This window comes from Leopardus geoffroyi, chromosome X (genome assembly GCF_018350155.1).
Source record: "Leopardus geoffroyi isolate Oge1 chromosome X, O.geoffroyi_Oge1_pat1.0, whole genome shotgun sequence".
Taxonomy (NCBI): domain Eukaryota; kingdom Metazoa; phylum Chordata; class Mammalia; order Carnivora; family Felidae; genus Leopardus; species Leopardus geoffroyi.
Genome location: NC_059343.1, coordinates 13141212 through 13168143, shown reverse-complemented (window position 1 = coordinate 13168143; position 26932 = coordinate 13141212). Strand labels below are relative to the sequence as shown.

The 26932-nt window shown below is 43.4% G+C and overlaps 2 protein-coding genes across 6 annotated transcripts in view; one reads left to right on the top strand and one right to left on the bottom strand.

The window, feature by feature from the left end:
* Positions 1-26932, top strand: part of CTPS2 (CTP synthase 2) — a 106374-nt gene that overhangs the window by 33249 nt on the left and 46193 nt on the right. For all 5 annotated transcript variants that reach the window (XM_045472922.1, XM_045472920.1, XM_045472919.1 and 2 more), the window contains 6 exons: positions 1803-1954; positions 5879-6011; positions 7579-7667; positions 8762-8856; positions 10445-10507; positions 10833-10876. In XM_045472922.1, coding sequence (XP_045328878.1) covers positions 1803-1954; positions 5879-6011; positions 7579-7667; positions 8762-8856; positions 10445-10507; positions 10833-10876 — 576 coding nt within the window. The remainder of the gene's footprint in view (positions 1-1802; positions 1955-5878; positions 6012-7578; positions 7668-8761; positions 8857-10444; positions 10508-10832; positions 10877-26932) is intronic.
* On the bottom strand, positions 21204-26928 carry S100G (S100 calcium binding protein G). The gene is made up of 3 exons (XM_045472925.1): positions 26798-26928; positions 26258-26401; positions 21204-21468 (listed from the first exon to the last, which is right to left on the bottom strand). The coding sequence occupies exons 2-3, from the start codon at positions 26390-26392 to the stop codon at positions 21364-21366; spliced, it is 240 nt and encodes a 79-aa protein (XP_045328881.1). The 5' UTR covers positions 26393-26401; positions 26798-26928; the 3' UTR covers positions 21204-21363.

Below are 26932 nucleotides of genomic sequence, written 5' to 3'. Positions count from 1 at the left end.
CAGGCTAGTTTATTAGCCATTTTTCAGCACATTATTTTTTTCTGATGTGAGTTAATGCTCCCATTTCTTTGTTCCAAGTGAGGCCCAAAAGTCCTCTAAGTATCAAGTTGGTGATGTCCAAACAGCTTAGGAACCCTTGGGTGGATTTGGCAATGGATTTGGGGAGACTGAACACACAGAAGAACATTTCTTTGGCATTGACTTAGAATGTGGCAGACCCTTACATGCCTGCCAGCAGCCCCTCGGATGTACTTAAGAGGGTGATGAAAGTTCGTTAGGATAGATGTGAAAAACAACCATAGCACCTGACATTTAAAGAAGCCATTCTCCTCTAACAGGTGTAATTAATTTGACTGGGTTCAATATGTACTTGGAAATGTATCCAAATGAAGGGAGTAGACAAAAGCACTACACCAGCAGCAACAGCAACAAATGAATGCACAAGCGAACCACATCCCCACATTTAGAAGACACAGTGTACGTGTTCAGTGTTACTGCTTTAGCCTAGACTTAGAAGGTGATGCCTTGGGCCAGATGTCTTAGATATTGACACATAAAGCATCCGTGTTCCAACACCAATTCTCTGACACCAGCTGGGGTCCTGCACTTCAATGCTGACACTAACTACCTGGAGTGAGCATCAGACTCCACAGATTTGAGGGCTGAGGTTTTTTTTGTTTGTTTTTTTTAAAATTTTTTTTTAATGTTTATTTTTGAGAGACAGAGCACAAGCAGGGAAGGGGCAGAGAGAGAGAGGGAGACACAGAAACAGAAGCAGGCTCCAGGCTCTGAGCTGTCAGCATAGAGCCTGAAGCGGGGCTCGAACTCATGAGCTGTGAGATCATGACCTGAGCCAAAGTCGGACGCTTAACCGACTGAGCCATCCAGGTGCCCCGGGGGCTGAATTCTTTACCAGACGTCCCCCCCGACTTCAGACACCAAAGTTTCCAGTGTTCCCAAGCCACCTCCACTCCTGCCTGGTTGACTGCTAATTTGGGGCTTTCCATAACCCCTTCAGGTTCGATAATTCTCTAGAACGATTCATGGAACTCTGGAAAATGCTATACTTACTATTGTCATTTTATTATAAAGAGTGCAAATGAACGGCCAGATGAAGAGATATGTAGGGCAAGGCCTAGGAGGATCCCAAGTGCAGAAACTTTTGTCCCCATGGAGTCAGGCTGTGCCACCATCCTGGTACATCTGTACGTGTACCAACCGGGACAGTCCCCTGAGTCTTGGTGTCCAGAATTTTTTTAATAGGGGTTTCATGATATAGGCTTGGTTGAGTAAACCATTGGTCACATGACTGAACTCATGCTCCAGCCCCCTTGCTGTCCTCGGAAGTCAAGTGGCTGAAAGTTCTAGCCTAACTTGGTTGGGTTTTCTGGTGACCAACTCCCATCCTGAAGCCATCTAGGGGCCACCATGAGTCGTTTCATTAGTATAACAAAGATAACCCTACCCCTGTCAGGAAATTCCAAAGGTTTTTAAAGCTTTGTGCCAGAAATTGAGAGCAAAGTCTATATATGTATATACATATATATATATATATATATATATATATATATATATATGCTACCACAGCATCCATGTTTCCCAATTTAGAATAAGGAGTTCAAAGAGTTTTATGATTAGATCAAAGTAAGCTTGTATTATTTCTGCCTCTTGTTTGGGTCACTGGGCTCTTGCTTTTCCTCAATCAATATAAATGAACTACCATGTCTCTTGAGTTTTGGCTCATTCTTGAGGCATATTTGAGGTGTTCCACTTAAATATGGTGTTTTATCATCATTAATCAGGTCATATGTATCCATGATGTTTCTTCTACATATCGAGTACCTGTGCTTTTGGAGGAACAAGGCATTGTCAAATATTTTAAAGAGAGATTGGATCTGCCCATTGGTGATTCTGCAAGTAACTTGCTTTTCAAGTGGAGAAATATGGCTGACAGGTACGTGAAAGGAATTACTAATGTAATCTTGAAGAATTCTTGGGTTTCGGGGTAGGACTGAGACATAGCTTGAAGGATATCTATGTCACATTCCACTTTCTGTCTGTATATGTTTTGGTCTGGATTTATCTAAAGCTTTAACACATTGTTAGAGTGTTTTGCTATATTCTTTGAAGATTTCTGGGGCTTTTGATTTTTTTCTACTTAAATGAAAGTGAATTGAAAGAATTTGGATTCTGGAATGATTTTTTGTTGTTGTTGTTGTTAATTCTGGAAGCATTTTGATTTATTAGTTTATTTCTTAGTTTTCTGAATACATATTTTATATTTTTAAACTTTTTTCCTTTGTTAAAAATTTATTTATTTTAAGAGAGAGAGAGAGAGAGCATGAGCAGGGGGGCAGAGAGAAGGAGAGAGAGAATCCCAAGCAGGCTCCATGCTGCCAGCACAGAGCCCGACGTGGGGCACGAACTCACGAACCATGATATCATGACCTGAGCCGAAATCAAGAGTCAGACATTTAACCTCTGAGCCACCCAGGCACCCAGTTTCTGAATATATATATTTTTTCATCCCTGCCACCCCATTTCTGAATATTTTAAACAGGTTTAAATGTCACAGGTTTTTGTTATTATTGTTTGTTTTGCTTTGTTTTTTAAGTTTATTTATTTTTTAGTAATCTCTACCCCCACTGTGGGCCTCGAACTTAGAGCCCCGAGATCAAGAATTGCATGCTCTTCTGACTGAGCCAGCGAGGCACCCCAAAAATCCCTTTGAATGAGAAGTTTAGGCTATATCATTATTGTTCCCTCCTGCAGTTATTAGCTATCAGCATTGTTATCAAAACCTCAGATAGATAGGTTCTAGCTTTAAGACAACGGTATTAATTTCAACAAGGTTTGTCTCATTTGAAGCCATATGGAAATTAAATCCCTATCACCTGTTTGTTTTACTAGATGTAGACAAGGCCTAACTCTGTGAAGTCCTGACTGCTGGATTTTTGTGCAACTTAGGTAGAGGCAACAGGTTTAGCAGTGACAAACACACATACACAAATATTGAATCATCATGTTGTATACCTGAAACCAATGTAATGTTATATGTCACTTATATCTCAATAAGAAAATGTAAGCTCTGGCATCAGGAACTCTGCATTCAGGCCCCAACTTTTCCTCTCACTAGCTGCGTGAGTTTGGGTGGATTACTCAACCTCTCTGGACCTGCTTTCGCATCCATATATAACAGGGGGATACTAGTACCCACATTGAGATAATTATGAGAGAAAACACATTAAACCTTAGTCTTGCATTGGGCCCTGGGTATTGGTTCCTCAGTGTTACTGAGGTTGGTAACAATAATTAAAATGGTTTGATGGTGACAAAATGACTGCCTTTGGTAGATGACCAGTAGTTTGAAGTTCTCTTGCCCTCTCACTTAAAACTTTAAAAAGAGTTTTAGAATTGCTGGGGCAAGTAAAATCAGGAATAAAGTACAGTTTCGGAACTCAGGTGCTCTACTGAATGACGATACAGTTAAGGAATCAGTTACAGGAATTTTCTGAGTAGCTTGGGGCTGATCCTCTTTAAGCACTAGAAATTTGAATGGTTTAACTCTTTTTATTGGAAATAACTCTAAATTACTCTATGCTGCTGTGCTTTTTAAAGCCAGGGTTTGGTTTTCCTATTAGTTTCCTGTGGCTGCTGAAACAAATTACCACAAACTGGGCCGCATAAAATATGAGAAATTCATTCTCTCACAGTTGTGGACGTCAGAAATTCACAATCAAGGCTTCAGCAGGGTTGGTTTCTTCTGGAGGCACTGAGGGAGAAACTGTTCCAGCTTCTGGGGCTGCCGGGAATCCCTGGTGTCCCTTGGCTCGTGGCCATGTCACCCCAGTTTCCGGCTCTGTCATTGCATGGCCTTCTCTGTGTCTCTCCTCTCCTTCTCCACTTCCTCCTCTTCCTCTTCCTCCTCCTTCTTTTTCCCCTCCTCCTCTCTGCTTGCATAAGGATGCTTGTCTTTGGATTTAGGGCCCATCCTAATCCAGGATGATCTCATCTCAAGATCCTTGACATAATTGTATCCATAAAGACCCTTCTTCCAAATATGGACACATCCACAGGTTCTGGGGGACATATGTCTTTGGAGGCCACCATTCAGCTCACTGCGGTCTTTAAGCAAAAGGGATACTGAGCATCGGTCCCTTGTGGTGCTGTTGGTTTATTGGTAATGGTGGTATGTAGACAGCTATAAGAAAGCAAATCGAGGTCACAGGGCAGGCTCATTCATGGAAGTCCAGTGCTGCTCAGAGGCCAGGGATCCCTGGCTGAACTGGATGGCAGAGCTCGCCTGGGACCTCCGACCAAATTGGAGGTGGCTTCGCCTCCCCGGGGACCTGCCTGTGGGGTGAGCCTACGGAGTGGCTCATGGCAGCCTCTGTGGCTGGCCTCTCACACCTAGTTAATGGCCGAGTAGAGAGCATGTGGGAGCTGGGCTGGTCTGGACAGGGCTCCGGGAGCCTCGCCTGCAGCGCCAAGAGGGAAAGAGTACGAGGGGAGTGGGCTCAGGGTACATATCCTTTCCCAATGGCAGCCCTTCTCCCTGGGACGGGTGGCCCAGTGGACTTCCCTGTCTCACCCAGCTGCCGAGTGACTCCTCCTCCCCCGGATAGACCAGACTGAGTGACTAGAAGGAGGAGCTGGTAGTGTTGACCCCAGTCCTGCTTCCTTCCCGGGACCGGAGCCAACGTCCCTCCTTCAATAGAGGGGTGAGACGCAAGGGTAAGGGCTCAGCCCGGCCGCTGTGCTCTGATGGGGTCACGATCGCCAGTTCCCTGGGGCCAAATCTGGCACGGGAAGCGCTTCCCTCTGACTTGGTATCGGAATCTTGCCTCGATGCCACTTGCTTTGTCACCTGTGTCCTTTCTGCAGCGATGGGGTGAAGCCCGGGCAGCCACGCAATCTCCAGAGCGACGTAAAATTCAGGAGCGAGCTAAAGATTTAGTAGGCTTTTCCCAGGTGCTTCAGTCACCTTCCCAGAAAGCCACCTTTACTGTCAGTTTTGACTCCTTAGCTTCTTAGGCATTTTTCTCCTCCTCACCTGCCTGCGATCACATTTCTCTGGCACACTTAGCAGATGTTGGTAGGAAAGAGGACTACTCCCGCTCATGGCAACCTTTCTCTTCTAAGGTGTTTGGGGATCACCCTAATCATCTTCAGCCCCTAGATGACATTTCTACGTACGTAGTACCAGACCAAACAATTTTCAGGTTCGTTGAACAGATTTGGTAACAAAAGCAACAGTAAACGTCGTGTGTTTAATGGTAAAATGTGATTGAGCATCTTATGTAGAATGGCATTTTCTCATAAAACTGATCTAAATGGCTTGTAGTAGTTTAAAGAGTTCTCTTAGTGCCATTCTTCAGGCATGCCACGAATAACCTGGCTTTTGTGGGCCAGCTGGGACTATAACCATTTTTAACATTAGACAGTTTGAACGCATTTTCTTATATAATGTCACTTTACAAAGTTAATATTGAACTGTTTCCTGTTGACATTCACAACGCATTTTCTTATACAGTGTCACCTTATAAATGAATTTAAGGACAGCTCATGTTTATGAGATGGGGAGAGCTTTTTTATTTTTAATGCTTTTAGCTTTTTCTCTGATACTGTTTCCTTGGATTTATATCTGTGCCGGCTTATATAGGCCAATATTGGGGTTTCTTATGATTTTGCAATCTGTTGGCACACAGATTTTCATTCATTGGGGGTGGGGTGGGGATTTGAGTCAAGTACATCCAGTTCGAGGCTCATCTGCCCTTAAGGTTTTTAAAAAGTGCCTTGGGAAAAGAACAGTGGCTGTCATTGTGTTTGTGATGTTATATTACATGCATATAACTTTTAAACTTGTCTTTCATCTCAGGTATGAACGATTGCAGAAAACGTGCTCCATAGCCCTGGTTGGCAAATACACCAAGCTCAGGGACTGCTACGCCTCTGTGTTCAAAGCCCTAGAACATTCTGCGTTGGCCATCAACCACAAGTTGAACCTGATGGTGAGCCCCAGCTGTTCTTCCATATATTTCAGTCATTCGCTGTGACATCTCGTGTTTCAGAGGCAGGTTGTGTCGAAGGATCCCCAAGACAGCCTCCAGGATTGATGTCACCAGGAGGACTCACACTACTCAGCACATAGCTGGACTTGTGGCTAAGATTTAATACAGTGAAAGGAGAGAGAGCAAAGTCAGCAAAGGGAAAAGATGTATGGGAGGTCTGGGGGAATTCATATTTGCAGCTTGAGTATATTCTTTGTCTTTGTTAGATATGGAAGTTGTACATGCTTAGTGTAGGAAATTTAAATAAAGCGTTGTATGAAAGGCAGAAAGTAGAAGGTCCTTCCTTCCTGAAATCCTACTTCTCTCTTGTACCTGTCATTACCAGTTTAATGCATATCTTTCTAGACAGATACACACATATGTGTATATTTTTCTAGATAAATACACACATACATATATATGCATATATATGTATGTATGTGTATCTATCTATCTATCTATATATATGTTATACTTAATGATATTCTATACAGTTATACTGTGGTTTAAGCAAGCCTTATTATCTTGATTTAAATGGTGAACCTTTATATAATGACCAAAAAGATTCATTTATACATCTGAGAAATTTCATAACTTCCAACTAAGGACCTATGTGACTTTCCTCTCACCTGTCTCGCCCCTTCCTTTCATGATCACTTTTGATTTGTGGTTTTCCAAGGAACACTTACTTCTCTTCTTGCTCTTCCTGCTCATCCAAGTCCCCCACCCCCTCGTAGAAAAAAGAAAACAGCAAGAGAAAAATTGTTAGACCGCAAACGTTATAAAGCCTTTAAAATTTTGTATGTTAAGATATATTCAGATAGTAATTTTTACAGAATAAATACTAGAATAGTATAGGTCTCTAGGGACTGTTATGTACCTAGGAGTAGTTTGTACGTGATTTCTCGGTTGACAGAATTTGTTGACATTCGCTTCTGCGAAGTACTGTTTGAATCTTGGTCTTGCCATATTCTTTTCAGACCACTTTGCTTCTGTGTTTACCTCGCCTGGCTTCCCGACGGGTTTGCCGTTTTCCCTCCATTTTCCACATTGTAGCACAGTGATTCTTCTAAAATCCCTCTCTGTTCTCTGTGTTCCTTAAGACCTTCCAATGGCTTCAAGTGTCAACTTCTCCTCTCCCTCAGTGGAGTGTCTTTTGAGGGCCCCAGAGTGACCACCCCTTTCTGTCTTTACTCTGAGGTTTCATACAAGCTGTTCCACACCCACCCCACCTCCCCGTGTCTCCCACACACCTTCCTGATGGCCTCCCAACTTGTCTGCGCATGCTCATCCTCCAGGGCTGAGCTTCTTGGACATCAGCCCCCTAGAGACTTTCCCGACGGTGCTCCTTCCCATCTTTCCTGCAGTGTCTGGGTCTAGATTAAGTGCGGCTTCCAGTTATTTCCACAGGATTCTCTTTTGCATAATAAGTAGTTATTGAATAATTGGGTCACAATGTTAGATGCCTCTAGTATTTTTGAGTATCACTTTTCTTAAATGTTCTTTTAATCTGTTGGATGTTTTTTAGTACATAGACTCCTTTGATCTGGAGCAGACCACCGAAACCGAGGACCCGGTGAAATTCCATGAAGCTTGGCAGAAGCTATGCAAAGCTGAGTGAGTGCTGAGGACTGTCCAGGACCAGTTAGCAGAATGCCATTGTGCTTTTTCCATAATGATTGGATTTACCTCAATTCCTAATTTTGGTGCAGTTTTTAAATTAAAAAAAAATTTGTTAATGTTTATTTTTGAGAGAGAGAGAGACAGACAGAGTGAGCAGGGGAGGGGCAGAGAGAGAGGGAGACACAGAATCTGAAGCAGGCTCCAGACTCCGAGCTGTCAGCACGAAGCCCGATGTGGGGCTCGAACTCACGAACACCGAGATCATGACCTGAGCCGAAGTCAGATGCTTAACCAGCTGAGCCACCCCGACGCCCCTAGATTTTATTTTATAAGTAATCAACAGAACTTTGGGGGGCAGCACTGTATTGTGAGGGTAGCATGACCGTCCCAACTATCTCTTGAATTCTTGTCTCCTCAAATGAGTGTTTGCCTAGAAGGTTTTTAAAGTATCTCCTGGCCAGGAAATTTTCATGTGCCACTATTTATTTATTTTTTTTTATTAAAAAAAAAAAATTTTTTTTTAATGTTTATTTTTGAGACAGAGAGAGACAGAGCATGAATGGGGGAGGGCCAGAGAGAGGGAGACACAGAATCTGAAACAGGCTCCAGGCTCTGAGCTGTCAGCACAGAGCCCGACGCGGGGCTCGAACTCATGGACGGCGAGATCATGACCTGAGCCGAAGTCGGCCGCTTAACCAACTGAGCCACCCAGGCGCCCCTATAATAGTACTTTTAAAAGAACCTTAACCTATTTTTATTCAGACAATTCTCTCAGTGGCATTTTAAAGCAAATTGAGTTTTCTCAGTCACTATGTATGCTCACAGACCACCAAGACCTATCAGAAAATATAGATTGAAGTCAGTTGTGAAAAGTTATTCCATCTTCTTCATAACATTGGGAGGATTTCAAGAAGAAAGTTCAGGACATGATGAAATCATGTCATCAATTCTGAAAATAGACCTCAAGCATATTCTCTAGCAACTGTGGCAAGTGTTGGACTTGGGATCAGTAAACACGAGCGGCTGAGAATAAGAGTTTTAAAAATAAAGACAACGTCAAATTCACCCTCGTCTTGTATCGATTGCAGTGGCGTTCTTGTGCCAGGAGGCTTCGGAATCCGAGGAACGTTGGGAAAACTCCAGGCAATCTCTTGGGCACGGACAAAGAAGATCCCTTTCCTGGGTAAAACTCATGTTTATGGATCCTAACTACGAGTTTATTAGATTGTTGATATCTAGTAGGGCTAACATTTCATAGGGTTTGTTCACGTGAAGGGTGTGAACTAGGATTTGAACGTTCAAGTAGCAGATAGTCGGCCACAGGGCCCAAATCCGTGTTTTCACTGCTTGAAACTAGAAAAGATAATACAGTCAGACCATCCAACGTCACAGGAAGAGCTCTGCTAAAATTTGGTAGAGCGAGCGAGGTCTTTTTAATGCCTTTGCTCAAATTGCAAAGCGTGGCTTCTGGACCGGTGAACCCAGATGAATTGGCCCCTCGATGGGGTAATGGCAGCCGTGCAGCTGGGAAATCAAATCGGGCAGGGGCTGGGGGGTGTGGGAAGGAAAGTGGGGACAGGCTGTGTTTCACCCCGTGCTTGGCTGTACTGGTGGGTTTGTGACCGTGTGGACTGGCTACGGTGCCTTTTATATCAGCACATTGTTCCTTTTCCCCACTGCCTCCTGTCCTTTGAGTGGCTTCCTAGATGCTCTCCACTTGCAATCCATTTTCAAAAGAGAAGCCAGGAGTAGTCAGATACCCTGGTACCTTGCTCTGTTGGCCCAGTCTGAGCTCATGTGGGCCACTGTTTTCTTCCGAAGTCATCTTGTTCGGTTTTTGTCCAAACGTGTTTAGTGTTATTCAGATTTCACTGCATAGAATAGTTTGCAACTCTTTAGCTTTCTCTTTACCACAGTGTCTCTTTATGTCTTAGCCATATGGAACTTTCTGAAGTCCCCCCCCCCCCCACCAATGCACCCAGCTGTTTCATGCCCACCAACTTCTGTTCTGGTGTGCCAAGTATGTGGATTGCTCTTCTCTGATGAGTCCCTTGTATACCTTAGATGTGTCTATAATGACATCTGGAGTGTTCCTTGGCATTCGTTTAGCGGACAGAATTGGTGGATGCGGAGACGGGTGAAGGGCCCATCCATGTGACAGCTTGGAGCTACACAGGTGTCTGTTTTTCTCCTCATCGAGCTCTCTTGGCTTCCATTGTGGATCTCCCTTCCCTGCTCTCCACCATGTTCCAGCCCGCCTGGAGATGCCGGTGTTCAGTGGGGAGGTTATAGGGCTGTTCTGGGCCCAGCAGCCTGACACAGGCTTCCCACTCCTCAGATCCCTGCCCGCTAGCCAGCCTGAGGCTGCCCTCCAAGAAGAGGGAGTGTGAAGTCTCCCTCTTGAGTCGGGGTGTTGTTAGATATTCTCGGAAGGAACCAGGTGCTCTGGCACAGCTGTGCAGCCCACACCTATGCCTCTATTTAGAGGCCTCTGGAAGGAGGCAGATTTGCCTTTGGACCTTGCCCTGTCTTCCCTTGCCCTTTTCTGACCTTGAATTCCTTCTTCCTCAAGTCCAAGTCGTCTAATCCCCCTTCCTGCCTCTGCCACAGTTGTTCTGAGTGCAGAGGGTACAGTAGTGAACCCGGCAGGCAGTCTTGCTCTCTTGACCCTGCATTCTAGATGGAGAAGACTGACAGTAAGCAAATGAATGGGAAATATGAAGCAATACAAAATATGCTCATCCATTTTATATATATGCTTTTTCAAATAGGGATTTGCCTCGGGATGCAACTAGCAGTGATAGAGTTTGCAAGAAACTGCCTTAACTTGAAAGGTAAGCCTGCTGTTTGCTAATAACCGTAAAATTTTTTTTTAGTGTTTATTTATTTTTGACAGAGAGACAGAGCGTGAGTGGGGGAGGGGCAGAGAGAGATAGAGACACAGAATCTGAAGCAGGCTCCAGGCTCTGAGCTGTCAGCACAGAGCCGGACTTGGGGCTTGAACCCACGGATTGCAAGATCATGACCTCAGCAGAAGTCGGACGCTTAACTGACTGAGCTACCCAAGTGCCCTGCTAATAACTTTTATTAAAAAAAATTCTTATTAAACTGTTTTTCAGCAATATTAGTGAATTATTGAACTCATTTCTTAATCTTCAGATGCTGATTCCACAGAATTTGAGCCAAATGCCCATGTTCCTGTGGTAAGTGCCTTGTTTATCTTTCTGGGTTGGGTCACTGTCATTTTGTTTCCAGCTCTGACCTAAATTCACAAGGGGCTATTATTATTATTTCTTCCTTACAACATCAGGACATTTTAAGTTAGATATGATTTTATTATTATTATTACTACTGCTACTATTATTTTTGTATCAACCTGCTTTGTTCTCAATAGTCCCTCTTGTCAGCTGTGCCTTGAAGAAAGACACAGTCCTGGACTGATCTCTCTTTGCATCTGTTTTCAAGCTTAATGTTTAGGAAACGATGAAATCGACTGCGACAACAATTTATAACAGCTAATATAAATAAATGGGCTGTCCTGTCTCTGGACTCCTCGCCCGTCTGTCTAGTCTCCACATTGGCAGTCATCGGTCTTTCTGAGACAAACGTGACAATGTTTTTGCGCTGCTCCTCATCTTCCACGGATTCCTTTTCCTAGGAAATATTCAGTCCAAGGTTCTTGGCTGGGACTGAAGGCCACTGCGCTGTGTCTCCTGCGGCTTTGCTATAGCAGTCCCCCCTTATCTATGGGGGACACGTGCCACGGCCGCCAGGGGCTGCCTGAAACTGCGGACAGTCCCAGCCCTGTATATGCTTTATGTTTTCCTATCCATTCATACCTGTGATAGTTTATAAATTGGGCGCAATAAGAGATGAACAACAACAATAATCAAATGGAATGATGATAACAAGGTACCGTAATGAAAGTTACGCAAATGTGGCTTCTCTGGCTCTCAAAATGTCTTACTGTGCTGTACTCACCCTCCTTCCTGTGAGGATGTGAGCTGCTAAAATGTGTATGTGAGGCGATGAGGTTAGGTGACTGACGCAGGTGCTGCGATGTAGCTATACTGACCCCCGACAATACGAAACCATGGATAAGGGGGTGCTGTAATTCACGTCTGGTGTCCCCATCCCTTCTGCACTTGGGGGTTTATGTTTGGACAATCTAAACGATTTTTTTAGATGTATTCCCTATACCTGAGTTGTCCCCCTTCCTGCAACCTCCCTTCCCATGGGATCTCACTAAAACCAATGAAAAATTTAATTAGAAAAGTAAACCAAACCTGATGACTGACAACTTCCTATTCATCCTGGGAAGTGTATCCTGACCTCCTTTCTTTTCTTGCCTCTGCCTTCTGTGCCTCGTACCCACCTCTGGGAGAGTGCATACCTGACCATTGTGATCGCTTTTTTTTTGAGTTTATTTATTATTTATTTTTAGTAATCTCTACCTCCAACGTGGGGCTTGAACTCATGACCCTGAGATCAAGAGTTGCATACTCTTCCTACCGAGCCAGCCAGGTGCCCGTGATTGCTGTTTTCAACAGTGTTGCTGAGATACAGTTTACATACCGTAAAATTTAGCCGTTTGAAGTGTATGACTCAGTGGCTTTTATCATATGCACAGATCTGTGCAACCATCACCACAGTCAATTTTGGACCATTCTCATTACCTCACAAGAAACCTCATACCACTTAGCTGACACCCCCAAGCTACTATCACCCCTAGCCCTTGGCAGCCATTAATCTCTTTTCTGTCTCTATGGATTTGCCTCTTCTGGATACTTCATGTGAATGGAATCATACAATATGTGGCGTTTTGTGACTGGCTTCTTCCACTTAGTATAATGTTGTCAAGGTCTGTCTGTGTTATAGCATCTATCAGTACTTTGTTTCTTTTTAGTGCAGAATAATATTCCATTATATGGACATAACACATTTTATTAATCCATTCATTCATTGATGGCCATTTGGGTTGTTTCTACTTTTTGACTATTGTGAGTAATGTTGCTATGACCATTGGTGTACAAGTTATTGTGTGGACGCATGTTTTCATTTCACTTGGGTATATACACGTATGAGTGGAATTGTAGGTCATACGGTGACTATATGTTGAAGCTTTTTTTTTTTTTAATGTTTATTTATTTTTGAGAGAGACAGAGACAGAATGAGAGTGGGTTAGGCAGAGAGAGAGGGAGACACAGACTCTGAAGCAGGCTCCAGGCTCTGAGCTGTCAGCACAGAGCCCGACGTGGGGCTCGAACTCCTGAACCATGAGATCATGACCTGAGCCAAAGTCAGACGCTCAACCGACTGAGCCACCCAGGCGCTCCAATATATGTTGAAGCTTTTGAGGAACTGTCCCACTGTTTTCTAAAGTGGCTGCAACAATTTACATTCCCACCAGCAGTGTCTAAGTGTTCCAATTTCTTCACAGCCTCGACACTTGTTATTGTCTGTCTTTTTTTAAAAAAAAGATTTTATTTTTAATTTCTACACCTCACATGGGGCTTGAACTTACAACCCAAGATAAAGAGTTGCATGCTACCAATTGAGCCAGCCAGGCACCTCATTACTATCTGTCTTTTTGATTATAACCATCCTGTGAGTGTAAAGTTGTATCTTGTGGCTTTGATTTGCATTTCCCTGATGGCTAAGGATATTGAGCATCTTTTCAGGTGCTTATTGGCCACTTGTATATCATCTTTGGAGAAACGTGTATTGAAGTCCTTTGCTTGTTTTCAAGTTGGGTTATTTGTCTTATTATTATTAAAAAAATTTTTTTAATGTTTATTCATTTCTGAGAGAGAGACAGACAGACTGTGAGCTAGGGAGGGGCAGAGAGAGAGGGAGACACAGAATCCGAAGCAGGCTCCAGGCTCTGAGCTGTCAGCACAAAGCCCGACGCACGGTTTGAACTCATGAACCGTGAGATCATGACCTGAGCCCAAGTCAGACACTTAACTGACTGAGCCACCCAGGCACCCCTTGTCTTTGTATTATTAAGTTGTGAGAGTTCTTTATGTATTCTAAATACAAGTTCCTTATTAGATATATAATTTGCACTATTGACATTTTGGGCTGGGTTATGCTTTGTTGTGGCGACGGGGGGGTAGGGGGGGGGCGCTGTCCTCTGCACTGTAGGATGTTCAGGAGCATTCAGGGCCTGTACCCACTAGATGTCAGTACTACACTCCTCCCAACCCCCAACTGAGACAGTAAAAATTCCTCCAGACCTTGCCAAACATCTCCTGGGGACACAGGCAAAATAGCACCCATTGAGAACCACTGATTTTGAGAAATCCACTTCTGTTCCTCTCTCCTCCATCCCATTCCTTCCTTTCCTTTATGGTAGTCATTAATTTTTTTTAAACATGTTTTCTTTCCATTTACAAAATACAAGCAAACCTATATGTCTACTTGTAACCCCCTCTCCTTCTTGGATCAATGATAGCATACTCTGCCCAATTTTTTGTATCTTGCGTTTTTCACTTAACGCTATATGCCAGAGATCACTCCACGGAAGGATATAGAGATATTCTTCACTCCTTTTTATAGCTTGCAATTCAGACCATAATGAACCATAACTTCCCAGCCAGATGGTACTTTTAAGTCTTATGCTCAGAAGACCTAATACTAGCGAAGAGTTCCTTATGAAGCTTTATTACAAACATATTTCCTGACTAATGGCTGAAATGGCTATGCAGGCAAATCATGGGTTTTCTTTCCTAAGGTAATACTTTGGGACAGGAAGTGATCTTACCAGTAGGTGCCACTATTACATAGCTTTGGCAAGGTTAATTCTTTGTCGACTATTCTTTGCACCGTGTGTGTGTGTGTGTGTGTGTGTGTGTGTGTGAGCGCATATCCCCATATACCCACACATGTATACGGTTATGTGCTTCCTTTTCAAAAAATCCATTGGCTAGCATGCTTGAGCCACTGTTCCCCCTTGCTTTTTGTACTGATCACTCCACATCAGTGCACAGGGAACTTCCACATGCTTGCCCTGCTATATGCGTCTTTTATTTAACCAGTCTCATATTGATGAATATTTAGGTTGTGTCCATTATTTTGCTACCCTAAATCATATTGCAAATTAGGATCCATGTACATACGTCCTTGCACCACACATGCACACTTCTATGGGATGAGTTCCTAGAAGGAGAATTACTAAGTCTGACGATCTGTGCATTTTGCATTTTGATAGCTTCTATACTCATAAGTGAGATGGGAACAATAAAACCTAATTGCTACTGAACATCTTTATGGCCAGCAATCAGTTTGTTGGAGAAAAATAGCCTTAAGAGCCAGCATTTGTGATGATGGTGAGAAGTCCTATTAAAGAAAAAGGCTAGGGTAATAGAATCACCAGGCGGCAGACACCAGGAAGCCTGGGGAAATCACTTAAACTTGAGCAAATAACAATGACTTACAGTGGGTAATGGTCATTCTGGCCCTTCTGGCTGAAAAAGTAAATAATTTGGAAGCCAGGAGCCTCCTCTGGGGTGTATTTGCTGCTAAAATCTGTTTCATAGGTGTGGAGGAGGAAAAATAACTTTTACTCCTCCCTTCTAGGTTCTTGGCTGAGGCCTCCCTGTAATAAAAGATTAACAGGACAAAAGCAAAGAAAGCTTCAGAACATGTATGCTTCCTGTATACATGGGAGAGACCCAGGAAAACTGAGTAACTCCCCCAAATGGCCCAAGCCATCATATTAAATAACTTCTCCAGCTAAAGACAGATGTTGGGAGTGGGAAGCCGGTAATGGGGGGGTTACCCAGAAAAACGCAGTAAACAAGAGCATGATTGTTATGCAGATTTAAATCCATGCTTTCTCCATTCATATGAGTTTCTGGAGATTTAGTCGTCCTCTTCCTGGTGTGGAGTGGAAGACACCCTTACAGATGGAGATTTCCCTTATGCATGTAAATGTCTCTTACCTAGTAGAGACACTGGCACCCAGGAGAGATATTTAAGAGGAGGTATCTGTTACACACATAAAAGGAGAAGTAGATTTTTCTCTAAGAATGAAGGTAGACTCTGAGAGTACCAGGAGAGAGCGGATAAAATTTATTTTATTGTGTCATCTCTCTGCTTAATCCACAAGGTAAGCCCGAAGGCTATGTGAATTTGCAGAATATTTAGGATTCTATAGCAAGTCTGATTTTTGGCTGCTTGCTGACACCCTTGACCTTGAATTTGGCTTCGGATCTCTCCAGTTCACGGCATTGTGTACTTTTTATATTTAGAATATTTTTGGTTTTTGAGACATATATGGGAAGAAGGATCTCATTCCAATATTTAGGTATGTGGATATGCTTACGTTTTAGCATTTCTTTTCTGTTTATTGAAAATAGTAACTAAAACAAACCTGAATTTACAGAAGATGTAACATTCTGAAAACAAATCCACGTTCCACCTTCAAACGTATCAGTGAACACATGTACACCTGGACAATGGTATTGGTAAGGGAAAGGGAGAAATTTGAAGCATTTGAAGCAGATGCAAATGGACGTTTGTGATTGTGGTGTCTGATATATTTCAATTTTAGTTATCATGTATAGGACTTCTTTTACCCTTGTTTGATCCAAGGATTTTCAAAGTCGAAATGAATTTCACATCTGACACAGTGGATCTGTGGAATAGTTACACATAATTAAAAGTCGATTCAGGTGAAGTGTCGTTTGTGTTGTACATTAAGCATAATTAATACATAACATTTTCCTACCTCTAGATGAAGCCCTGTTCGAGATATTTTTTTTCTTCCATGTTATTTTTCAACAACTTTACATGGAAAGCAAATTAAGAAACATTAAAAAAAAACAATCCAGCCAGCCACCGAGAGAAACCTTTCAGGCCACTTTTTATTACTTCGAAGACTGCTTGGCATTTAGAACACTGAGTGAGTGTCTCCCAGCTAACAAAATCGCCTTACAGAAGTCATTTGGAGCTTAGTTTGGGCTAACGAACTTTTCTTGCCATCAAAGCAGCTGTCAAGAAGGCAGCTATACTGTGGGTAAAATAGCCCTTTATGGACCAGTCTGATAGCCTAATAGTCATTTAATCCTGTCTCTGTGGGGGCAGTAGGTTCAGAGTTGATATTAGGCTGTTAGCCATAGAACCTGCTTTCTATTGGGAAAGAAAAATTCTTCTAGGCATGATGGCTGCTGTCCAATGAATGGCAAGGGCATTTTTTTCACCCGACCCTCCCCCATACTCGGGCCTATTTCCTGAAAGGAGACAGTGTGGGTGCTTGGAATGAGCCCCCATTTGTGAATCACCAGGTTAGTCTATAATTTTAACAATAAATGGCTAAATGAGTACTTCAAAGCTAATGCGTTTGAGAGCTTTTGTACGTTGAGCTCAATGGGAAATGCTTTAGGAATAAGCATTTCAACCACTTAAAAGATTTTTCTGCAGTAGAAATAACTGCATGCTAGTGGAAAGAGATTATTAAAAAGAAAAAAAGTCATTGTGCATTTGGAGCTTGTCCACTGAAGTGCAGTCCCAAATATAGTGTATTGCAAGCTTAGCTGGGGCTTCGAGCCATAGACTGGCAAAACAGATAACCAAACATACGGGCAGTGTGTGCGTTAATGCTAGCAAATGCTGTCGACTAGAACTTTCTGCCATGGTAGAATGCTCTGGGTTTGTGCCATCCAATATGATAGATGGCCACTAGCCACGTGGGGCTATGGAGCACTTGAAATGTTGCTAGTGTGGCCCAGGAACTGAACTTTAAACTTCATAGAATTTTAGTTGATTTAAATGCCCGTGGCCATGTGATCTAATTGTTACAGTATTGCACAGCACAGGTAGACCTTAGATACTTAAGAATTCAGAGTCAGGGGAAAAATACTGTGGGTTATAGTAAGAAGAGATGGTTGTCAAAGGCTTGGAGACTTTATAGAGAGGAGGGGAAGGTTAGGCTAGGCCGGAATGTCCAAGATTTGCCTATAAAATACCGAGTGGGTTGGCTGAAGCATATGGCTCCCATTGGGAAGTGGTGGGAAATAGGGGAGATTGGTGCGGATTTGTGGGGGTCCTTGAGTATCAGTGTCAAAATTAATCCTGAAGGCAATAGGGAACCAGTAAGATAATACCTGTCAACTTTGACATAGTATGCAAATACCGTACTCGTAGCTGAAGGCTTTCCAATAGAACGAGTGCTTGAGAAAGATTCAACTATTGAGAGAGAGAGACAGACAGACAGACAGACAGAGAGAGAGAATTGAGAGGGGAGAGAAGACTCCAGACACAGTACCTGGTTGAATGTTAGGGCAGCCTCAGTCTGCGATCCAAGGAGCTGGGTTGGAGCAGGACTTAGAGTAGAAAGGTTTGGCTGGCAGAGCAGCTTTATGGAATGAATCAATGAGATTTAGTGACTGGATACTCAGGAATCATTCATTCAACAAATAGCTATTGAACCTGTCCCACATGCCAGGCTCTGAGCTAGACTTGCGGATACCTCAGTGAAAGAACAGATAAAAATCCTTGCCCTGGTGGAGCCTACAGTCTAGTGAAGATTGATGTTTTGTGGTTGACAAGCTGGTACTGTTGATTCAAGAGGAAATTCAGGGACACCTGGGTGGCTCAATTGGTTAGGCGTCTGACTTTGGCCCAGGTTATGATCCCATGCTTCATGGGTTCAAGCCCCGCATAGGGCTCTGTGCTGACAGCTCAGGGCCTGGAGCCTGCTTCCGATTCTGTGTCTCCCTCTCTCTCTGCCCCTCCCCTGCTTGCACTTTGTCTCTCTGTCTCCCCAAAATAAATAAATATTTAAAAAAAAAAAAAAAAAAAAAGAGGAAATTCAGGTGAATCCTGTTGGATGTGGGAGATGAGCTCACTGTTGGAAACCGGGCCAAGGAAGCCAATGAAATAGACATGTACACCCATGCTACATACAACCCTTCATGCTTTTTCACCCTTCTTGAAGACTGTCAGACGATAATTTGTCCAAGTCAGTCAATCTTAGCCAGGTAGAGAAGGTATCTCTACCTTGCGTTTCCTGTGCATTGCCACCGGGAGGCCTTCCCAGCTTGCCCCATCTGCCCTGGAGGCCTCCTGCCCAGCCCCAGCTTCCACCCTGCTGACAACCCCCCACCCCTTGCAACCTCTTTGTTGCTGCCACCTCATCTTCCTAAAGCACATTCACATCACTTTATGCCTCCTACACCCTTCCTCTCCCTTTCTTCTGACCTTGGTTTATCATGGCAACCAAGGACTCTCATGATCTAAAGCCCTCGTGCCCTCTAATTCCTCGTAGCTGGCTTTGCACCAAAATGTAGTATGTGTGTTTCTGAAACTGCCTTGAACTTGCACATGATGTGTTTACTTGGGGTGTTTTCTCTCTTTTTGAAGCCCAGTGGTGCCCCTTCCCTGCAGCTTCCCCTCAAGGCTCTTCCTGCAAATTCCAGCCAGAAATACTACTTTCTCGATTAAGCCTTTCCTTGACCTGATCCCAGACTTACGGACTTAGGATCTCAGAGGGCTAGAAGTTTATTTCTCTGGCATCTTGTGTAATGTCCTGTCCGTAGTAGTTGCTTTATATATGTTGGAGTTGAAAGAGATTATGTACATTTATTCTGTGAGGGACAGATTGAGAGCCAGAATTCAGGCTAAAATGGGAAGCTGGCATGACCTTGGTATTAGAAGTCAACAAAGCACCGCTAACAAAAAATAAAACCCCGAACTATAGACTAATGTTGGCTATTAATAAAGATGTGAAAATCTGAAATAAAATACGAGAGTGCCCAATTTAACAGTATTACAGAATAATTGAGCGTGTTTAACCTGGGGGTTGAATTGGTTAATGTATTATATTGATCAGACAAAACAGAGAACCCCCATGTCTCCATAGATGCTCGGTAGGCAATCTATAGAACCCAAACCTTCCTGCTCACAATCTCTTAACAAACTAGGAAGAGAAGGGGACTTTTTTTTTTTTTTTTTTTTTTTTAAGTAGGCTTCATGCCCAGCACAGAGCCCAATGTGGGGCTTGAACTCACAATCCTGAGATCAAGCAAGAGCTGAGCTGAGATCAAGAGTCGGATGCTTAACCTACTGAGCCACCCAGGCGTCCTGAGAAGGGGACTTCTTAAACAAGAGAAAGATTATCTTTTACAAACCCATATCCAGCAGTAAAGTCAATGGGGATCCCTATGAAAACTAGAAATGAGTAGAAGATGTGCACTATGGTGACTAATGAAGTTGTTAAAATGAGACCAACTAATGCTGTCTGGAGATTGAAGCTGGCGTTCTCCTACCTGTTTGTAGATTTCCGAATCAATACAACCTTTTGGAAAATCAATTAAGTGGTCTATTTCACAAACCATAAAAATATTCATACGCTGTGACTCAGACATTTACTTCTCAGAAATTCTCCTAAGGAGGGTAATATGGTGTGTTGACAGAGGTATGAACAGTTACTCATTAGTATAGCATTGTTTAGAAGAATCAGAAATGACAATAGTCGAAGTGTCCCACAATGGGGAAATAGGTGAGACTATTATGGGGTATCCCTGCAGTGGAATATAATTAGTCATTAGAAATGTTTGAAGTTTTTGGTGCAATGAGAGTGCTCTTGTATTGAATTAGAATGATACAAATTGTATTTAAACATTTCCTCACTGTGTATAAAAATCTGCCTTGTTTCTTGGTAGGGTTAGAAGTCATTTTTCTTTTCTTTGGTTAAATTCCCCAGCAACACTCCCCCCCCCACCACCACCTCCACCGCCTTCCCCCCAGCTGTTTCTCAGATCCGGAGAGTCCCGGCAGCACGGGATGCCAGAGCTGGGAGGGCCCTCTGTCTTCCTGTGCCTTTTATTTTACACATTACGTACCAGAACCAAGGCCGCCCCCTCGGTGATGGAGCAGAACTGACTCTTGGTCCTGTAATGCTTCTGCTCCCGGAGAGGGTCATTGATTCAAAAACCACAGCAAGCGCCAGAGGTGACTTTAAGACAAGTATGTGGGGGCGCCTGGGTGGCGCAGTCGGTTAAGCGTCCGACTTCAGCCAGGTCACGATCTCGCGGTCCGTGAGTTCGAGCCCCGCGTCAGGCTCTGGGCTGATGGCTCAGAGCCTGGAGCCTGTTTCCGATTCTGTGTCTCCCTCTCTCTCTGCCCCTCCCCCGTTCATGCTCTGTCTCTCTCTGTCCCAAAAATAAATAAACGTTGGAAAAAAAAAAATTAAAAAAAAAAAAAAAAGACAAGTATGTGTTTTTTGAAGTCTGCTCCTCACCAGCTATTGACTAGAGTGAAATAGGGGCTGGAACTGGAAATGATGTGAGCCCTGAGTGGCTGGGGAGGGAGAGCAGGAAAAGGGTTATTCTGGTGGAAGACTGGAGTAAGGGCCCTGGTTTGGCACGTCAGAGTTCTTTCCAAGCCTCCGATGCCATGTTTGTAGTCTTCGTGAAGATCGTGGAACTCTTCCCAGCCTTTAAAAAAAAATCTATATAATTATATGCATTAGACTAAGGTTATTTCAAATCTATTAAGCCAGGGGGTCAGTACTTGACAAGGAGAGACATGTCTAAGAATTTCTTTATTAACAGTAATTGGCCTTCACAGCCAAACCGTTATAATTGCAAAGAGTTAACCAGAGACATTAGTGATTCCATATAGAATAGGGCCACATCCCAGGCGCTCTTCTTTTGGAATGATACATTGTCTTGTTTTTTTTCCTTCACTGGGATATCTTCTTGACTAACACCTGGAATTCTTCAAAACTAACTTCTCCGTCTCCATTCTTGTCCAGTTCTTGAAACAGGTCATCTAGGGTGCTGGGGCCCTGGTTTTAGACAAGAAGGATGGGATAGGGAGAGGAGAGAAAATAAATCAGTTACTGCTACACATTTTCTGAAATGAGAGACACTGGGTCTGTGTCCCAAGAAGGCAGCTAAAGTTTCAATTACATGGTTGGAGGTGGAAAGACCAACTTTATCTGCAGTCATGCTCCCTGTCACTGAACTGGCTATCTTTTTATTTTTTTTCCTATATCACACATTTATTATTTTAATATTGATAATGTGCATTTTAATATACAGTTGACCCTTGAACAATGCAGGGGTTGGGGCACCAACCCCCCACACAGTCGAAAATCTGAGGATAACTTTTGCCTCCCCGCAAGACTGAATTACTAATAGCCTACTGTTGACTGGAATCCTTACTGATAACATATACAGTTGATTAACACATATTTTGTATGTTACATGTATTAAATACTGTATCTTACAATAAAGGAAGCTAGAGAAAAGAAAAGTGTTATTAAGGAAGTCACAAGGGAGAAAAAATACATTTATAGTACTGTACTGTAAAAAATCCTCGCAGTTTGTACCCATGTTGTACAAGGATCAACTGTAATTGGTTTTCTGTGCGATCTATTTTTCTTTATGCCTCTAAAAACATTCCTTTGAGAAGGAATCTGCGGCTTCACTGGACTGCCAAGGAGCCCACGGCCCACAAACACTGGAGGGTTCGTGCCCCAAGTTTTCCTGGGAGCTAGTTCTGTGTCTGGCTCCCAGGGCTGGGCCAGCATATAACCTAGGCAGCACTGTGCCCAGTCTTTCTGTAGCTTGTTAAGTGCTCCCCAACCGCCCCCTGGAGGAGATCCACTTTGCAGGTGAGGAAACTGGCGCTCTGAGACAGTTGCTGACTTGTTCTACAGCTTGTAAATAAAGAGAGGGCTTGAGGCTCAAACATTGACCCTAGAGCTTAACCCCTTAACTACGAATCACACCAGTTTTTCCCAAGCCCTGGGCTGCGGCCCACCTCTACGCTGTGCAGGGTGACCGGAGCAGTGGTTCTTGCACTTTGGTGTGCATCAGAGTCGCCAGATGGGCTTGCTGACCTTAGTAAACACAGATGGGCAAGTTCCCACTCCCAGAATTTCTGATTCACTAGGCCTGGGGTGGGGCCTGAGAATCTGTATTTCCAACAGGCTCCCAGGTGATATTGATGCTGCTGGTCCAGGACCCATCACGTTTGGAGAATCACTGCTTGAGATGTTACAAGAGATCATGTTAAGCCTGACTCCTTTTTGACTACTGGCTCTGTAGTGTCTTCTTTTTTTTAATGTTTTAAAAATATTCGTTTATTTTTGAGAGGGAGAGAGACAGAGTGTGAGCAGGGGAGGGGCAGAGAGAGGGAGACACAGAATCCAAAGCAGGTTCCTGGCTCTGAGCTGTCAGCACAGAACCCGATGCGGGGCTCAAGCCCACAAACTGTGAGATCATGACCTGGGCTGAAGGCAGAAGCTCAACCGACTGAGCCACCCTGGTGCCCCCTGACTCTGAAGTGTCTTATGCAGACTTAATTTTTGTCTCTGCCCTAAAACTCAAATCTTAAGGCCATTATATTTCTGCCTTTCAGGTAGGAGTTTATCTGTGGCAAAATAGTACCAAGGAAACTCATTGAAATAACAGTTTAGTTTATAAATCAGCTTCAAAAAATGTTTTTTATGTTTATTTTAGAGGGAGAGAGAGAGACAGAGAAAGAGAGAGAATGGGTGGATGCACACAGGGAAGAGGCAGAGAGAGAGAGAGGGACAGAAGATCTGAAGTGGGCTCTGTGCTGACAGCAGAGAGCCCGACACGGGCCTTGGACTCATGAATTGTGAGATCGTGACCCGAACCAAAGTCAGGCACTTAACCAACTCAGCCACCCAGGCGACCCCCCGCCCCCTCAATTTTTTTTAAATTGTGGTAAAAAACACACAACATTTACCATCTTAACTATTTTTTTTATGTTTATTTATTTTTGAGAGAGAGAGCACCAGCAGGGTAGGAGCAGAGAAAAAGAGAGGGAGACACAGAATCCAGAGCAGGCTCCAGGTTCTGGTTCTGAGCTGTCAGCACAGAGCCTGACGTGGTGCTTGAACTCACGGACCGTGAGATCATGACCTGAGCTGAAATCAAGAATCGGACGCTTAACCAACTAAGCCACCCAAGGCACCCCTATCTTAACTTTTTTTTTTTTTAATTTTTAAATGTTTATTTATTTTAGAGAGAGAGACAGAATGTGAGCAGGGGAGGGGCAGAGAGAGAGGGAGACACAGAATCCGAAGCAGGCTCCAGGCTCCGAGCTGTCAGCAGAGAGCCCGATGCAGGGCTTGAACCCATGAACCGTGAGATCATGACCTGAGCTGAAGTCAGATGCTTAACTGACTGAGCCACCCAGCCGCCCCCCTATCTTAACTATTTTTAAGTGAACAGTTCACTACTCTTAAGTATGTTGACATTGTTGTACAACTGATCGCCACATCAAAATATGTTTTAACCCCTAAGATTCCTATAGACGTTTGGTACTTTGCTGCCATCAGAAGACTAAACTAAGTTAGTTACTCAGCATTTGTTGTATAAATACCAAACACTTTTCCTGAGGCATTTGCTAGATTCTAAACCATGCAAGGTGATGATGGAAAGACTGTAGCTTGGAAAACCTTAGTAATCGTTATGAAAATATAATCAGGTACACGACTTGGTAAGCAGATTCCTACCTTTATCAAAATTGTAAGTCATGTGCTTTTTGTAGTAAAAACATAAACCATAGGAAAATATAGAAAAATCCCCTGCTCTTACCTTTTATTTTTTTATAAATGTTTATTCATTTTTGAGAGAGAGAGAGTGAGCGAGTGGGGCAGAAGCAGAGAGGGGGACAGAGAACCCAAAACAGTCTCTGTGCTGACAGCAGAGAGCCTGACACAGGGCTTGAACTCGCAAACCGTGAGATCATGACCTGAGCTGAAGGTGGACACTCAACCGACTGAGCCACCTGGGCATCTCCCTCCTCAGTCTTAACTTTTAAAACCACTTATTGGAGTAGGTTGCCTAGGCTTTCCTGATTATTATTTTTCTTTTATTATTGTTCCTTCCTATTACAATTTTTCTTCCTTTTGGAAAAACTTCAGAGTGTTTTTTAGAAATTAGTCTTTCTCAGGGCGCCTGTGTGGCTCAGTCAGTTGAACATCTGCCTTCAGCTCACGCCATGATTTCGAAGTTCATAATCTCCGGGTTCGTGAGTTCAAGGTGGGCGTTGGGCTCGTTGCTGACAGCTAGAGCCTGGAGCCTGCTTCAGATTCTATGTCTCCCTTTCTCTCTGCTCCTCCCCCGCTCTCTCTCTCTCTCTCTCAAAAAGAAACATTAGAAAAAGGATTTTAATCTTTCTCAAAGACCTTTGTTTTATTTTTTTAAGGTTTATTTTTATTTTTGAGAGAGAGAGATCTTGAGAAGGGGAGTTGGAGAAAGAGGGAGACAGAGAATCTGAAGCAGCCTCCAGGCTCTGAGCTGTCAGCACGGGGCCCGACATGGGGCTCGAACCCATGAACCATGAGATCATGGCCTGAGCTGAAGTCGGACGCTTAACCAGCTGAGCCACCCAAGCACCCCTGTTTTAATTTTTAATTAAAAAGTCTCCTTTACTGGGGCACCTGGCTGACTTGGTAGAGCATCTGACTCTGGATCTCAGGGTTGTGAATTCAAGGCCTGCGTTGGGCGTAGAGCCTACTTAAAAATAAATAAATAAAATAAAAATCCAGAAAGTTCAAAAAAAATCCCCTTTTCTGCTAACACTTTTAACTGTTTCTGAAAGTTACTTTATATTTTAACTGTAAGAAAATGAGGCAAGATTGGATTATAAAGTCATTGAATTCAGCCACTCTTTAGTACTAAAAACAGAAACCTCAGCAACTACAGTGAGAACCTTCTCACACGTCATACTGGCAGAAGGGACAAAATCTGGGCAGCAAATGGTTTCTTCTGAAGTTACAGCTAAATAGTAACCAAGTCAGATGAAACAGTTGTGCTTCCATTTTGAAGATCCCTTTTAGTTGTGAAGGAAAGAAAGTATTTTGGAGCAATGAGAATCAGCCTGCCTCTCTTCTTTATTGCCCCAAGATGCACTTTGATTTTGACAACTCTGCAACAGTTTTGACAAGAAACTGTAGGGCTAAAGAGATTTAATCCCTTCCTGGAAGTTGTTTAGCAATGCATGGCTGCCTCATTAACACAGATTTAGGTGCTTAACACAAATTAACACAAATTTAAATGCTTTTGAAATATAAATGGGTGTTGCCAGATGGCAATTTGTCAGCGCAAAGTGGGTTTTCTTTTCAGATTGCCAAATAAGCATTGGTCTTCTTGACAGATCCTACCTATAACAATGAAGCACGTCCAAGGCCAACCAATGATGTTTTTGCAGACCTCTTTGTTTTCCTGAAGCCTGGCACAGAGGTGCTGAACCCAGGGTGACATGTGGGTCCTGTAGGTCTAACTTCATGAAAATGCGATCATTGCTTCCTTTTACTCTGGCTGGTCATGGAGAGTTCTGTGCCAGGCTGTGGGGCATAGAAGGCTTGGAACCTGCTTTCCAGGTACTTGCCTTCTGAAATGTGGTCTGCCATCAGGGAGGGAAACACATTCAAGTGTCCTTGCTCAACAGATGCCCGCACCTTGTCTGCTGTGTGCTCTGGCCTAGACCCAGCTCGGATGGGTATTGCATTCCTCAGCCTCTCCCCTCCCCTGTCCTCCCTTGTCACCATCAGAGTCCCCGTTCGTTCGTGGGCTCTGTGGTTGTGCACTCACTTTCAGCAAACTGGGGAATTCAGTCTGAATCAATAGCTTCAACTCCTCCTTTGACAGCTGGTCTGGATCACCTTCTTTGGCTGCGTATTTTGCAAAAATGCTCTTCAGTTCTTCAGGAGACTTTTTTGCACTCATTTTGGTGTCCTGTAAATCGGGAAAGGAATGAGCTCACCAGAAAGCTGAGCTGGAGTTTTATACCGATGATTGCCAACACTTCAGTGCCTTTGGGCTCTTTCCTTGGTGTAGTAAAAATAATCATCTTAGTATGTTCAGTGTGTATTCTTAGAGTACATCTGTTACGAGATAGTCCCTGGAGCCTTACACTTTGATTAGTAGTTGTGACATTCTCCACATTTTATGTACCTGGTCTGTGCTCTGTAGGCTGTGGTCTTGAAGAAACCTGACCACAGCTTTTAGCCTCTAAGTTACTGGTAATATCTTTAGATGGCACAAACCCACTTTCTCTCCTGACCTGTATCTTTGACAACCATTCTGAAAAGAAGCAGAAAGAGCTCCAGGAAGTACTAAAATCACACTTACCTGGTTGCCCAGCAGCAAGGCAGCTAGAAGAATCAAATAGGAGTGCGAAGAGTTGAGCAGGATCGTGACTTTTATAGTCTTTACGGACTCACCACCCTGATTATGAAATTTTCCTTTTGTTTGCCATTTAAGGGT

Excerpts from the sequence above, each read along its gene's own strand:
- S100G (XM_045472925.1), bottom strand. The coding sequence starts at position 26,392 with ATGAGTGCAAAAAAGTCTCCTGAAGAACTGAAGAGCATTTTTGCAAAA. Across the intron at positions 21,469-26,257 it reads AATTCCCCAGTTTGCTGAAA|GGCCCCAGCACCCTAGATGA; the intron begins GTGAGTGCACAA and ends GTCTAAAACCAG.